Genomic DNA, 17205 nt, shown 5'->3' on the forward strand with positions numbered 1-17205 from the left:
CACAATCTACGTTTGCGATATACTGCGTATATACTCAGAATCTACCTGTGCTGTCTGGGATATATATATATATATATATATATATATATATATATATATATATATATATATATATATGTCGTAGGCCAATGGTTATTTTCAGCAAATAGCTTTTGACTAGTCAAATGCTATCTACCATGTCGAATGATTTTCGTTTTCAAATGCTACTTTCCTGGTCAAATGTTATTTTCTTATAGCGAATTCGATTGGATGCACCAGTGCGCACTGAGTGCATATAAAGGTTTATCACACATAAGTTCACAATGACACAAGTAATTAAAAAAGGAAAATAATTAATAGTAAGTGCTATTATTGTTGTTCAATATGAATAATGATAATAATAGCTTTTACTATTAATTATTTTTCTTTTTTAATTATTAATGTCATTGTGAATTTGTGTGTGATAAACCTTTATATGCACTCTTGTCATTGCGCACTGGTGCATCCACTCAAATTCGCTATTAAGCAAATACTATTTGACAGAACTGCTGTTAGGCAAATGGTGATGCATTGATGCATTTCTTATTTTTTTAGGGTGTCCTTCGCGTGAAGGAAGTTTGGTGTGCTTTCAACTGTTCCTTTCAGATATATGGCACAGGGTCTCTTATGTCTTGCTTTTGGTCTTTATTCTTTATATTATCTTTTTCGTCTTTTTAATAAAATTGTATATACACTCAAAAGCAATCTAATTTTTTCTTTAATTAACCTGTACACGTCTATATTTCCCACAAAGCCTCTCTTTTTCAGTTCTATGTCTATTCTTATTCTGTCTTCATCGTATCTATTGCATTGCTATAACACATGTTCTAAACTCTCTACTTCTCCCCTTGATGGTTGATTATTGACCATTTCTGAGGAAATTTTTGAAATCGTAGTAGAACTTAGATCTTACAAATTCTGACTGATATTGATATATTTGAACAATTAATGGTGTATGGGACTATTTTCCTTCCGAAGAAACTCAAGCAGCCATAACAGAAAGAAGAAGAATCTACTTCTCCCCCACATACGCATCTAGTGTCCTCTATATAGTCCTAGTTAGTGATTCTTTAAGGTTGAAATGGTTCGCTCTAATTCGATTGATTAGTGTTACATAGTATCTACTCGAGTTGATTTTATGAAATCAGGATTTTTTCTTTCTTTTTTTATAGTATTTATCAAAATAAAATTTTCCCTTATACCTTGCTTCTTTAACTATTGTTTCTTGTGGCCTTTGCTATGTTTCTTCTTTAAATTCTTTTCTCAAGTCTCTCAAAGGTACTTCAATTGTGTTGTCTTCCTCTTCTTCCGTGGCTTTTTTTGCTAGTTTATTTGCAGCTTTATTTCCTTTTATACCTGTGCGCCGGTATCTATAGATAATTCTCTTGTTGTATTTCTTCTCTAGTTTTACATGTCTTTTTCTTATCTCTGTCACATATTTGTATACATTTATAAACATTTAGGTAATTGTTTTGTAATGCCTGTAACATAACTTTAGAGTCTGTTAGAGTTATAACGTCCTTTGGTCTATTCTCCGCTTCTTTCTCTATTAGTTCTAGCGCTGCCTTTACTGCGAAAGCTTCCGCTGTGAAAGATGAGCAGATTTTGTTCATGCTTATTTTGTATGCTACTTCTTGATCCTCTATCACGATGCTTGCTCCTGTGGATTTACCTTCTTTTTTCCTTGAACCGTCTGTATATATTATTACATTGTCTGTTAGTTTATGCTTTTTAAAGATCCTATCAATAAGCTCTTCATCTTTGCTGCTGTCCTCTTCTAGTCTGTAATTTCCTGTCCCCAGGTCTATTTCTATATCTCTTGTTTTTTTTTGTATATTGTATCAAATATTTCAAATCTTTTGCGTAAACCCATGTTTGCTTGAATTTCTCTTACCTTCTGCCATGCTTCCGCTACTATAGATCTTTTGTGCATTGGTTGCCTATATCTTGCTATATTTTCTTGAAATATTAATTCATCTAGTTTATCCCCTAGTTTTCTTTCTATATTCTGATTTTACTTAAAAAGTTTCTTGCTAATAAATGCCCTATCTCTCAACATTCGTACCTTGGCTTCTGCGATTACCACATTATTTGGTGTGCTATTTCTAAATCCTAGGGCTGTCCTTATTCCCATGAATTGTGCTCTTTCGAATTTTAGTTTCCATAACTCTTCTTTAAAAAAGTACACGAAATTACAATAGTCTGTAATAGATCTGACTAAACTTTTGTATAACATAAGAGCTGTATTGACCTCCATTCCCTTACATATTTTATTTAAGTATTTCATTAGTGAGTTCGCTTTATTTACTTTGCCTCTCACTTCCTGTATTTGTTTTTGAAAATTTAACTTATTGTCTAACCATATTCCAAGGAATTTCGCTTCCTTACTGTTATATATTCTTGTATCATTAATTGTTATACTATAATTTTTGTCCCATCCTCCATGTCTTGTAAATTCTACTAATACTACCTTCTTGGGTTCCAGTTCTAATCCTATTTTTTGTAGATTGTTCTTTATAGTATTCACTGCTTGTTCTAATTTATCTCTATTTTGTCTTCTGTTTGCGCTTGTCACGTACATCGTTATATCATCCGCGAATTGCACAGTTTTTATTTCCTTCTCTACGTTATCCATTATATTGCTTGTGTGCAGTGCATAAAGTAATGGGCTTAACACTACTCCTTGAGGTAATCCTTTAGTGACTGTTCTATGTACTGTTTTTCTGTCATTAATTATGAATTTCGTATCTGTAATATAGCCATTTATCTATATAACTTAATATATTTTTGGGACATTTCATATCTCTTAGTTTATTTATCATTATATCGTATACTACGTTATCATATGCTGACGAAACATTTAGAAACGCCGCGAGCGTATATTGCGATTTATAGTTACCTATACGGATGTCTGTTATTTTCATGATATTTTCTACACATGAACGTCCTCGTCGAAATCCATTTTGATCCTTAGCAAGCTTATCTTCTTTGTCCGCCCACCATATCAGTCTTTCATTTATTAATCTTTCCATTAGCTTACCGACACATGAAGATAGTGCTATAGGTCTCACTTTTTCCTTATCTATTTTGTCAATAAAAACAACCTGGTATTTTCTCCAATCTTCCGATATATGTCCTCCTGTCCATATTTCATTGAATATGTTAAGAAGAATTTCCTTCATTTCTTCGCTTAATTCCTTTATCATTCTGTATTCCATACCGCCCCTGCCTGGGGCCGAATTTCTTTTTATGGTATCATCTCCATAGCTCTTCTAAAGTCTTCTTTGCTGAATTCTTTTTCTTTGTACTCATCACTTCTTTGTTTTTTAATTTATGTGGCAGCGCTGGAAGGGGCTAATTTATCTATTTCTTTTCTAATTTCTCCTTCTCTATCTTTATTTTTCCAGCTATTTCATTTAACATTTTTTTCTACGTTTTTCATTGTTCTCATCGTCTTCCATGCGTAACCTAGGCTAGTAAAACTATTAAATGATGAGCAGAATGCGTCAAAATTTTCTCTCTTCTTTTTACTGATGACTTTTCTAGCATTTGCTCTGGCTCTCTTATATTTTATAAATGAATGTTGGTCTTTTTTCTCCTTAAATTTCTTCAATGCTTGTTTTCTTTGTTTTATTATTTCTTCGCAATCGTTGTCCCACCACTTGACTTGTTGCGTCTTGTCTTCTTGAGATGTCTTCTCCCTTGTCTTATTGTTCATATTATTATTGTTTTTTTCTACCCGATATATTACCAACTGCTTTCTTTATGATTTCTATAAACTCGTGATATCTCCTTTCTATACCTTCTCTGCTACCTTCTTCTGTTTCTATTATCTTTCTTCTTTTTTCATTATTGTCAATTATCTCATCAATTACTTTCCGATATTCTTTCCATCTTGTTTTTTTTAATCTTATTTGTTTTTTTTCTATAGGGATAATCTGTTGATTCCATCTTGATCTCTATGGGGTGATGATCCGAGCCTCACGTATCCGTGACTTGTTCACATTCATTAGTATTTACCATTTCTGTTGTTCCAAAAATCAAATCTATATTTGACAAAGCTTGTCCTAAATCTCCTATTCTTGGTACTGTTTCTTGATTGAGACATATCAAACCTTTATTAAATGTGGCGAACCACAATCTATCTCTATTTCTGTCCGTATCTTGACAGTTCCATGCCGCATTGTGGGCATTAAAATCTTCCAGAAATATAGTTTCCAGATGTTCGTCCTCGAACTCAAATATTTCTTTCTATTTATTCATAGGTAGTACTTGCCCTGGTCTTCTGTACACTGCTATTAGATTGAAATTTTTTTTAATTTGTTGTTCTTATTCTTGCAATATCAATTTCCATGCCTATTCCTTTCCATTGTTGTAATATATTGAATTCTATATTTTTCTTTATGCTAATTAACATTATGCTAAACAGTCCTCCACTGTTTCCTATACTGTCAATGATAAATGTTTTATATCCTGAGAAGTAAATTAGGTTGTATCGGTCTCCTTTACATTTTGTTTCTGTTAAAACCATGATATTGTATTCTTGTACTCTTTTTTTAATTTCTTTTTTTTTATTTCTAAATCTTCTACAGTTCCAAAGTAGTATTTTTATCGTCATTCTTTGAAATTTTTTTCCCCAACTAATAGTAACCGTAAGCGATTGCTTCTCTGTTTATTTCTTCCTCTTTTTTCTTCTAGTAATTTCTTTTAACTTGTAACACTATTTCTCTTTCTCTGTTCCTTTCTTCTTCTTCTCCATTTTTTCTTCTTCTGTCTTGTTCTGCAGCAGTAATTTTATCTGTTGTTTCTATCTCCTTTTGGTTGATTCCATTTAGTTTTGTATATATCATGTCTCTGAATTCATTGTCATTCTCTAGATAGTAAGCTATTTTTTCCAGAACGTCTCCCTGTCTTCCATTTCCATCTCATCTATGTTCTTGTTCTTGTTCCTACTTTCTTTTTCTTTTTCTGTAGTTTCTAATGGTGTCTACCAGCCTGTTGTTCCTCTAAGGACTATTCCTTGGTGTTCCTTATTAATTTCTTCTTCTCTGATGTTAAATTGAGTATAATAATTCTCTCTCCTTTTCACTTTTCTGTTCATCGCTCTTACCTGTTCTTGTATGTTACTGTCCTGTGTGCGTTCTTTTTACCATCTCCTTCCTTCTTTCATATTTTCTTTTATAGACATAATTGCTTCTCTTTTTCTCTGTTCTATGTACTTTTCTCTTTTATCTATTATTGTTTCGTTACTTATTTTTTGCCTTACCGGTTTCAGTTTCGGCCACTTTTCAGGTTCTTCATACTTATGATATCTTTGTGTTGTTTCCATCTCTCTGCCAGCTAATATTTTTTCTGCGTTTCTAAATGAGCAATTGTTATAGGCCATAATTACTTGGATGTTCTTGTTTCTTTCGAATATTATACAAGATCTGTTTGTCGATCTATGTTCTCTTCCACAGTTCAAACACCTTGCAGCCTTATCACAGTTACCATGCTTTGCTTCTCCGCATAAAATACATTTTTCTTCATTTTTGCAGCATGATTTAATGTGACCTTATCTGAAACATTTAAAGCATTGTTTTACTGGCATAATGTATGGTCTCACCTTTACGTGGAATGAGTTATCCCATAAGCCTATTTCCGTTTGTAGTTTATTTCCTTTCATTGTGACTATAATATTTCCCGTGTTCTCTTCTATCCTTTTTTTGGTTTTATTATCCCATTTATACTTATATATTTTTTCTATTTTGACTATTCCTGAGTGGTCCGTGACAGCCTTCCGTAATTTCTATATTGTATCTAGCCAGTCCGTTATTACTCCTTTGCATGTAAAACTTCTTGCTTCAGTCTTAGCTGAGATATCACCTTCTGTTCCTACATGTTCTATGATATCTAAGCAGTTAACATCTCGATAACTAGCAAAGCTAACCTCAGCTGTCACATGGTTAATCATTATTACTTCTTTTGGACGTATATTTTGTTAACTAGGCATTTGAGAATTAATATATAATTCTTACCTCTTTTCGTTTGCGATTTTTCTTTCTTAAAAGTTATTAATAAGTTAAAAGATCCCCTGTGGCCTTTCTCATACCTTTGGTTCTGTTTGGTTTCCATCCATGTATTTTTCCACTACACTTTAGTGTACCATCTCGATTCCAATATATTTCTCTATTTTCCATTGTTTTTTGACTAGTCGTTGTTTGTTTGTTTCGTTTGTATCTACCTTACCCGCTATTTCTCATCCCTATTGTCTTCTTTTCATATTCCATACTATCTTCTGATTAGTCGTCGTCTTTTTCTTCTAATGAGTCTTCCATCGGTGAAATAGTACTTCCTGATTCACTTTTCTTTTTCTTTACTCGTTTTTTTCTAATTTTTACTTTTTTCCACTCTCCCTCTTGCATGTTTCTCGTTAGATCGTCTAATTCTTTTTCCTTTTTTCCCATTCGGCATCTCTTTTTCTTTGTTCTGTTCTCAATTCTTCTTTATAATGGCACTAAATTTTATTGTTTCATTGCTTTTGTCTATTTTACTCTTAATTTCTTTGTTTTCTGTTATCTTCATACCTATTCTACCATAAGGTTCCTCCCTTATTTCGGAGAGGTTTGTTCTCCATCAACCAGACTTAGCCTAGTTGATTTTTTCTTATTATTTGTTTGCTTTATTTTCTACTCTGTTATTTTTCTCAAAGTCTTTCTTTAAACCTTGAGCTAAGCTTATCACCTAATTATACTGATTTTATTTAACACTTAACACCTATACTCTATGTAAATAAATATATCCAATAATCAATGCAAAAAGTTTCCGGATGGATGCCGCATGGTTGAACAGCGTAATGCCGACGTTTCGCAAACGTTGCAGTTTGCATCTTCAGGGCTGAGAGCTCCGATATTGAGCGTTCTTGGGTTGTGGTCCTTATATATATTATGCGAGGTTCTTCATCTACGGAAAGTATTCCGTTATGACGCCGCCTAATAATGTGAGTGTATATTAAGAGCAGTGTGCCAAATAGGGTTTGTTTGATAACCTTTGTCGCGGTTAAAGTTGTCGGGATGTTTCAGAATTTCTAGGGTTTCACGATGTTTCCTGGCGAAATAGCTTTGCGAGGAGGCTAGTCTGGTTGCTTTGTTGTATTGTACCGAGTGTCCCGTCTCCATCCAATGTTCTGCCAAGACTGATTGACTAAAATGACAGTACTTGGCACTCCGTTGGTGTTCCTTAATTCGTGTACTGATCTTTCTCCCAGTTTCTCTTGTGTACACTTTTCCGCAGGAACAAGAAATTCTATATACACCTGGTGTTTCTAAGTGTGGTCTCCGATCCTTGGGATTAGGAAGTAGTTGCGCAATCTTATTTTGAGGTTTGGAAATTACTTTGATGTTGTGTTTATCCAGAATCCTGCTAATGCGTTCTGTTGTACCCTGAAGATACGGAAGAATTATTCATTTTTTATCTTCTTTGTCTTCTTTTTCACTTGTACTCATATTTGTAAAACACATATTTGTGTACTCATATTTGTGTACTCATATTTGTAGAACTGGAGATTTTATTTTTCAGCCTTTCAGTTGTTCGATGGAAGACTCTTCAGCCCCCAGACTTTATGGTCTCCCGAAAATCCATAAAGATTCAGTTCCATTACCCCTATTGTTAGCAATATCGGAGGACCCACTTATCAATTAGCTCAGTTTTTCGTTAAACCTCTCCAAACCCTTACAGGACTCAATGATTCCCACATTAAAAACTCAACAGATTTTGTGAGCAGGATTACCAAACTCAAAACAAAAACTAATGACATTCTTGTCAGTTTTGATATAGTATCTTTGTTCACGAATGTTCCAGTACAAGACACTCTACATATTATTAAAAAATATGAAAATATTGACTCAAATTTTTTTCCATTAATATAACATTGCCTAACCTCAACCTCAACCTATTTCTAATTCCAAGGAGAGTTCTATGAACAAACTTTCAGAGCAGCAATGGGATCCCCCATCTCACCTATCATTGCAAACATTTTCATGGAACATTTTGAGAATAAAGTCCTGAAAAACGCACCTCTAAAACCCTCTACATGGTTTCGATATGTTGCTGACACCTTTGTCATCTGGAGTCATGGCAGAAAAACGCTCCCTCAATTTCTCGACTTTCTAAATTCCCAGCACCGCAATATTCAGTTCACAATGGAAATATAACAGCATAATTAGCTCCCTTTTCTAGACGTGTTGGTTAAAAAGAACAAAGACGGCACCTTAGACCATCGGGTTTATCGAAAACCAACACATACGGATCGTTACCTTCATGCCATCTCTCATCATCACCCGACTCAGAAGAATTTTGTCATCAGTTCATTAATATACAGAGCCTTAACAATTTCTGAACCAACTTCCCTGAATGAAGAATTAGAACATCTCAACCAAGTATTGACCAAGAATGGGTACAACAGCAAAGACATCCATCAAACAACTGAAAGACTGAAAAATAAAATCTCCAGTTCTACAAATATGAGTACACAAATATGTGTTCTACAAATATGAGTACAAGTGAAAAAGATAAAAAATGGATGATCCTTTCGTATCTTCAGGGTACAACAGAACGCATTAGCAGGATCCTGGATAAACACAACATCAAAGTAATTTCCAAACCTCAAAATAAGATTGCGCAACTACTTCCTAATCCCAAGGATCGGAGACCACACTTAGAAACACCAGGTGTATATAGAATTTCTTGTTCCTGCGGAAAAGTGTACACAAGAGAAACTGGGAGAAAGATCAGTACACGAATTAAGGAACACCAACGGAGTGCCAAGTACTGTCATTTTAGTCAATCAGTCTTGGCAGAACATTGGATGGAAACGGGACACTCGGTACAATACAACAAAGCAACCAGACTAGCATCCTCGCAAAACTATTTCGCCAGGAAACATCGTGAAACCCTAGAAATTCTGAAACATCCCGACAACTTTAACCGCGACAAAGGTTATCAAACAAACCCTATTTAGCACATTGCTCTTAATATACACAAATACCACTAGGCGGCGTCATAACGGAATACTTTCCGTAGGTGAAAAACCTCGCATAATATATATAAGGACCACAACCCAAGAACGCTCAATATCGGAGCTCTCAGCCCTGAAGATGCATACTGCAACGTTTGCAAAACGTCGGCATTACGCTGTTCAACCATGCGGCATCCAGAGTTAAATCGACGTAACTAGCCAGTAGCCGTCGATTTAACTCTACATTTATATTTACCACTAGCGATATATATACTATTCCTAAATTATAACCTTATAATACTACTGTTCTGCGGTTATGCGAAGTGTTCTTCAATTTCGTCAATTTTAAAGTTTTATGTACAGTTTTCTTATTATATGTTTTGAGATATAGAATACTATTTCTTTACTCGAATTAATATTTGAATACTAATTATTTTCTCTCAGTCCTCAATATTTCATGTAATAAATGATACTTGCATGATATACCCACACAGAAAATAATATCTATTAGATATCTACTGGATATCCATAACGTCCATTGTGGATATCCACGAATATACCATATAGGAAACATCTATTAGACGTATTTTAGATATCCAAATGTTCGCCATTCGAGATCTCTTAAATATCCATAGGATATCGACATAAATATCCACTAGATATTCATACAATATCCAGTAAATGTTTATGTAAATATTCATTGTATGTATATTAAATATTTATTAGATTTTTGCGTGGATATTCATTCCATGTTCCATATAATATTCACAGAATATGTAGATCAATATCCATTGGATATTTATATCAATATCTATTATATATGTACATCAGATATTTATTGGATCTCTTATAAATACATATAAGATATCTACATAAATAACCAGTAGCGATATTCCACTGGACAATGTAATATAAAAACGATTAAATATACGTGCAATATATATTATTTGTCCAATTGAGTAATCAATTTTAATATTTTAAGATCAATCAAAATTAATATTGGACGCTAGTGGTGAAAATATACTTGGCAAACTTGATTTCGACGTAACTAGCAATTTCATTTAATTCTTTCACGACGTTTCGACCATTTGATCGATGACCAATGTCGTTGACGAAACATTATAGCGATGGGACGTGTTCTCCTTTTTTAACTTGTAACTATTAATTTTAAATAAGACCGGTGTAATGTTGCGTTAATCTCAGTTTAATTGATGGAATTTTCACTTAATAAGGACCACAACCAAATGGTCGAAACGTCGTGAAAGAATTAAATAAAATTGCTAGTTACATCGAAATCAAGTTTGCCAAGTTTAATATTTTAGTTCTCTGTGTAGAAATTGTATCAGAAAAAATTATTGATTGAAATAGCTACTTTTCGCATGCTTTATATAATTCTCTGACTAAAACTTAATAACGAGATAGATAGCTCAGCTTGCGGTGCATAGCGGTAAATGAAAGAACTATATGCATATCCAGTGGATATCCTTGATAGATTTTCAGTGGATATGGATTTGTAGACGATGTATGGATATCTAGTAGATATTGCAATAGATTTTCATTGCATATGGATATTATGTGGATATCTAGTGAATATCCTTGAGAGATTTTCAGTAGACATGGATTTGTGGACGATGTAGAGATATCCAATGGATATCCTTGATAGATTTTCAGTGGACATGGATTTGTGGACGATGTATGGATATCCAGTGAATATTGTTAGTAGATTTTCAATGGATGTGGACATGTGGATATTATGTGGATATTCGCAATGGATATTACCATTGGTTATTCAGGAGATATAGACATTTAAATTTATTAAATATCTATTAAATATTCCTAATGGATGTGGACATTATATGGATGTATAGATATCCAATAGATATCCCTTAGATATCTACTTTTGTGTGGAATTATACGAAGTAAGAATAACTTTATTGTATGCATTTGCCGGAGAAGAGTACTTATTGTTAGTAAATAACAATGAAAGAAGAAAACTGTACATAAGACTTTAAAATTGACGAATTTGAAGAACACTTTGCACAACCGCAAAACAGTAGTATTATAAGGTTATGTTACGGAACATAACCATAGCCTTACAAATATTGAAATGCATCAATGCATGACCATTTGCCTAACAGCAGTTCTGTCAAATAGTATTTGCTTAAGAAAATAACATTTGACCAGGAAAGTAGCAATTGAAGAGAGACGAAAACCATTTGACATGGCAGGTAACATTTGACTAGCAAAAGCCATTTGCTGAAAATAACCATTGGCCTACGACATATATATATATATCTTGAGAAAACTCGTTGAGAGGTTTTGTCACGTCCTACATCACAAATCACAATATATTGTTTAATTCAATTTTGTTTAATCTTGTTGTATCCAAATTCTAATGTTTCTTGCATCTTATAAATTTTCTGGCGAAAACTTTAAAGAGTAGATTTTGCAATATTGTTTTATCATCACCAGTCAAGTAAAAAGATGTTAATGATGCATCATCGGCCAATTTTTATTGGTTTTTTAATGATGCATTTCGATGTTCGTCTTTTTTATAGCAATTAGTACATTGTTTCCTTATTTTGTATTGTGTTAATTTAATATTTCCAATCAATTCAAGAAATGTTTCATGTTCGATGATCGATGATTGTGAGAAATAATCTGTGTTCCACAAAGAATTTCTTGATAAAAAATACAAATCAAAGTTAAGAATTTCTCTTTCCTTTAAAATCTTTCCATTCATAGCTGGAAGAAAATGTTATTTATATTCTTTTCATAAACGGACATCTATTTGTACAATGTATATATGGTATAATCTCTTAAAAAGACTCCGGATGAACGTGAATAAAATTAAATAGGAAAAACAACAAAATATTTTTTAACTGGTCCAGAGATCAGATTATGCGTAAAAATTTCAAAATATCTCTTTAAAAATCTGCTTTATTGTTCCTGCTATATTGTTGTTGCGCTTTTCGTGAATTTAATGTCTGTTTTAAAAATTATCAGAATTAAGGGAAACGACGTGTGAGATTATGTCTATTACAAACACATTTCCTACAGTTTTAATTTTTTCGAATACATGCATTAATTTCATGCTTTTTCGAGAAAATGTCATTACCATTATTTAATTTTACTTTATCCGTACCATATTATTATACTTTTATGCACTGATAGGGGCAAGTTCCAAGATAAAGAGTTCAAAAATTAATTACTAATTCCAACAATACTAAATATGCAATATTTGATAAATTTAACTGTTTGCAAATGCAATTTAAGTTGGGAATATAAAAGTTATGAATCATTAATGCATTAATCGCAATTAATTATTAGTTAATTCAATTAATATTTCGACCGCCATACCTTACCTGCAAGCTGATCCTAGTTGTACTCTTTTCGTCAGTAAGTTTCAAATTAGAGTTTTTCTGAAAATATTTTTTGATTGTGAATGTGCGCTTATTACTTATTTTCTTTTTCACAATATCATTACAAATATTGTGGAAATAGTTCGCAATAAACAGATAAAAATTACAATTTATGAAAATGCTTGTCAAAACAATTTTTGAATTGTGTTTAAGATATTTTTTTAATATACTAATTTTTTGCGACGAATAAATATATTATAATAACAAAATCTTGCGTTAAATATAAATATAGATATTATAATTAAATAAATAAATAATTATATTACGAAATAATTACATTTTTATTTTCATATTTTTTATTACGTCGTATGCGTTTCTGATATGTATTAAAAATTATGGATATTTAAAATTCTCATAGTATTATGGTTTATTTTTTTCTCGTTTTAGATAAAACTTGAGAGGATTCCAAACGCCGTCCTGTTTTGTCGATAAAACATCATTTTTGTGCACCCTTTTCTTTTTATTGGTCGAATAGAATAATAAATGCTTTTCTACGTTTAAACTACATATAGAAACAAAGTGCGAGCTTACTGATTTTATGTTAAGAAGAAAAAAATATTAAAAAAAAAAAATTAAAAATTTTTTGTTTATCAATTAAACAGGACGGCGTTTAGGATCACCTTAAGGGGATGCCGGAGAGACGGCCGAACTCCGATAGGTTAGCACCACACATATTTAAACATATGCACGTATACACATATACACATGGTTAGCACCACACATGTCTAAACATATGCACGTATACAACACATATGCGTGAAAATTTCTGCACCGTTTTCTTATTTATTAGGCTTCTAAACTTATATCTAAAAGTTTACTAATACTTCTTCATAAAATTTCTAGTTGGAACCTATCTTATTTTGTATGTACAAACAGCAGAACTTTTATATTAAACAATTATTTTTTTGACCTGACGACAAAAGTCGATAAAGAAATTTTAGTTTTTAAATTTTTTCTTGTTTTCAACATAAAATCGGTAGGTGCCCACTTTGTTTCTGTACGTGTTTTAATTGTGGAAAAGCATTTATTATTTTATTAAACCAATAAAAAGATTTTGATGCAGAAAAATCTATAATCATCTGATCGATAAAACAGACATCCGGCATCCTTTTAAGGGGATCCTAAACGGTTGGTCGAACTCCGACGGATGCTTTGAGAAGTCTATTGTTTTTTTCCTTTTTATCGACAAAATATGAGGTTAGATAAATCTATTTATTGGCTATACGGATTGTTTTTTACCTGAAATTAGAACGCTTCCTCCTTTGTTAATATTAATATTTTAATTTGTACAGAAAAAAGATTTATCAATCTGTATAGTCTCATATATCTTATTGTTAGTTACAGAATTATAAATTCTAAGCATTCATAATACTGTAACCAAGATATATGAGACTATACAGATTGATAAATCTTTTTCCTGTACAAATTAAAATATTAATATTAACAAAGGAGGAAGGTTCTAATTTCAGGTAAAAAAACAATCCGTATAGCCAATAAATAGATTTATAGTTTATCTAACCTCATATTTAGTCGATAAAAAAGAAAAAAACAAAAGACTCTTCAAAGCATCCGTCGGAGTTTGGCCAACCGTTTAGGATCCCCTTAAAGAGTTAAGAGCATTTTACGTTTCCTAATATTATGTGTGATATAGAGAAAAATTATGATAAATGTAATAGGAATCAAATTTTTAAGAAAACAACAATTAGCACATTAAAATTCAGACTCACCAATTGAGATAATCTAGCTCGGAATGGAGGAGGATAATTGTCACTTTCCTCCGATTCTATCGCCTTAGGTAAGTCAAGGAAACCTTCAGATTTATTAAAGGTTTTGCTACCTCTTGTTACACTCTTTGACGCAACACTTGACACAATACTGTTCTCATCTTTCGCTTTTGGCCTTTTAGTGCCTCTTCTTGCAGCCTTCGCGTCACTTAATGACTTTTCAGTGCTCCTCGATGAATCGTTGGGCAAGCTAATTTCATCAATCTGATTTTGATTAACTGATGCGGCGGTGGTAGTCGACGAGATATCGTGATTCACGTAATTAGGTCGGCGTTTCAGAGTCCACCCAGGATTGCCGGATAATTGCGTCTCGCTCTTAAGCGTAGTAGTCTTTAAATCTGCCGAAGAAGTTGCCTCGGTCGAGATCCTTCCCCGAAAGCCTAGACCGTGATTAAAGAAATCTGTTTTCGAGAGTTCCCGCGATCGAGAATCCTCCTTTCGGTCTCTTTTCTTGTTTCGAGAAACTTGTTCGGTTGAAGACGATATTTGGGCTGTCGATGACCTGATCGTCGTAGAAGCAGAATCAGATGTTGCAATTTTTGGATTCAGAGATAAAACAGTCGTAGCTTCAACAATTATCGCCCTCGGAGTAGTGACAACGTCTGAAAAAATGTGTTCTTGTTATTAAACTTTTTTAATAATATTAAGGGGATCCTAAAAAGTCTGTTTTATTGATAAAACGCGAATTGGATTTGGCTAAGAATCTTTTATTTATTAGTTATACAGATTAAAAAATCATTTTTATCCCCCTTTGGTTAATATTAATATTTTAATATTAATTATCATAAATTTATGAGTTCAAATATCAATAGTTTGATTGACTATACAAATTGATAAATCCTTTTCCACAATTAAAATATTAAGGGGAGTAATCCTAATAAGCTAACCTATAAGTTTCAATTCTGTTTTATCGACAAAATGTGAGGTTAAATTTAGCTATAAATCTATTTATTGGTTATACGGATTATTTTTTACTTGAAATTAGAGCACTTCGCAATTTGTTAATATTAATAATTTAATTTGTACAGGAAAAAGATTTATCAATCTGTATAGTCTCATATATCTAGGTATAGAATTATAAATTCATTATCAATTTATAATTCTGCAATGGGGAATCAATAAAAAGATTCATAGTCGAATCTAACTTCGCGCTGCTATTAGAGAAAAGTAAGACTAAAACGCGCGACCCATAAAAAAACAGGTGAAGATGTCAGATCAATAGAAGGAAAGGCATAGCTGAAAGTATCCGACTGTCTCTGTCTGGTAGCGCAAACGCAGTATCAGACAAAGACAGATATATATATATATATTTTCTCAGCTACGCCTCTTTTTCTAATAACTTTACGCTTTTCAAAGGGACTCCCGCGCTCTAGTCTTACTTCTCTCTGGCTACTATCGATAAAAGAGCGTTAGAATCACTCTAACAATATCAATTAATAATTGTCCCGTAATTTATATGTATAATTTGAATATTGTTTAACAATATAATATAAAAGGAAAGTCTTATTTACCGAAACTGTTAACTGTACTGGACAAATTTTCAGACTCTGTCCTGCCATTTGATTTTTCTATTTTGGCTTCTGTAACTTTCTGTAATTTACGATCATTCTTAAATTCCCGTTTTCCTTCAGATGCGCGTCTATTGTTGGACAAATTACGTCGTGTATTCGTCTGTCCACTCGCATTTGTCTCGGAATTAGTGTCCACATTTTTGTTTCTGTCATCATTTCTTGTTTCTGCTGTGTTCGAGTCTCTCGACTTATGCGTGGCTCTATTTCTGGAATTAACATTTTTCGCATTAGACCTACGTTTAGCACTAGAAGATCGTCCATTTGTTCTGGCATTCGCAGAATCGCCTGTTCTAGATGAATTCCTCCGAAAGGGGACGCTTTCGGATTTTGCTGTCTCGGAATTGGAGATATTCCTGGATCTCGATCGAAGGGACTGTTTGTTCCTCTTGGCGTTCGATGTCATGATATCATTGATCTCTACCCTTTCCTTGACCAGCCTCGAAGTTTGCCTTGAAGACACGGACGAGATTGTCGTGGTTATTTGATTATTGGCGCTTTCACTAGTTCCAATTGTTGTCAAAGGAACGTCCACTCTCAAGATATTCTCCGAGCTTAACAACAGAACATCCCGTTCTCTTGCACCTTCTTTTTTACGATTCATAGAGTCGTTCGTGTTTTTCAGATCCATCATTCTTGATAGATCAGCTATTAAAGTAAGATTTTCGATTCTTCTCGAATATTTCGATCGTACTTCCTTCATTTCCAGGTTACTGGAAATCGGACTTTTGTTTTTTTCCGCGTCTTCACTCGCCGATTTTCTGGATGGAATCATTCGACTTCTCGATTCTTTCCCGTTGTCAATTGTATAAATCTTCCTTCCTGTTCTTGATCTCAGGTGGTCGGGTGATTTTGTGGACACTTCTTGATCTAACTTCGCGTTTTCTACCCAGATGGAAGACGCATCCGAAAATGTTCTTCGAGAAATCTGCTGCTGTTTCGGCCGCACTTGCGATTCAGGCGCATTCTCTTTATTATCGTATCTACTCTTAATTCTTTTCTCTTTAGACGCTTGTGTGGTATGCAATCTTGAACGATTTCGAGAATTGTCGACATTGGAATTTAAATGTCTCGCATTCGTCTGTGATGTAACAGCGGAACTATCGATTGTCCTTGATAATTTCGATCGCGATCTGGAGGAACTTTCTCTCTCAAAATGCGTTTCATTTTTCTCTAAATTGGAAGCCGTTTCTGAACGAAAGCTCTTGTCGTGAGGCGATCTGATTGTAAAGTCGCTGGATTCCGAGATTAATTTAGAATTTTGATATCGTGCTGTACCACGATTTTGCACTCTCTGTCCATCCTAAAAAGTATGTATTTTGACAATGTAAAAATTGAGGTTGTTTTATTTTTTGAAATATATATGTTAAGAGATAATTGTTCAAGAAAGTTATATACATACATTTACAATCATTTTT

The 17205-nt window shown here is 33.1% G+C and overlaps 2 protein-coding genes across 3 annotated transcripts in view; one reads left to right on the top strand and one right to left on the bottom strand.

Moving 5' to 3' along the window:
• Positions 1-17205, bottom strand: part of LOC114929634 (uncharacterized) — an 83476-nt gene that overhangs the window by 32648 nt on the left and 33623 nt on the right. Inside the window, exons 3-5 of the mRNA XM_085489453.1 lie at positions 15731-17090; positions 14163-14821; positions 12379-12435 (exon numbers count right to left, since the gene is read on the bottom strand). Of these exons, the coding sequence (XP_085345579.1) occupies positions 12379-12435; positions 14163-14821; positions 15731-17090 (2076 nt within the window). The remainder of the gene's footprint in view (positions 1-12378; positions 12436-14162; positions 14822-15730; positions 17091-17205) is intronic.
• The window catches only part of Pld (Phospholipase D), a 63790-nt gene that overhangs the window by 1786 nt on the left and 44799 nt on the right, over positions 1-17205 (top strand). The window lies entirely within an intron of this gene.

This window comes from Nylanderia fulva, unplaced genomic scaffold (genome assembly GCF_048542155.1).
Source record: "Nylanderia fulva isolate GAGA-0341 unplaced genomic scaffold, ASM4854215v1 Scaffold84, whole genome shotgun sequence".
NCBI classification, from domain to species: domain Eukaryota; kingdom Metazoa; phylum Arthropoda; class Insecta; order Hymenoptera; family Formicidae; genus Nylanderia; species Nylanderia fulva.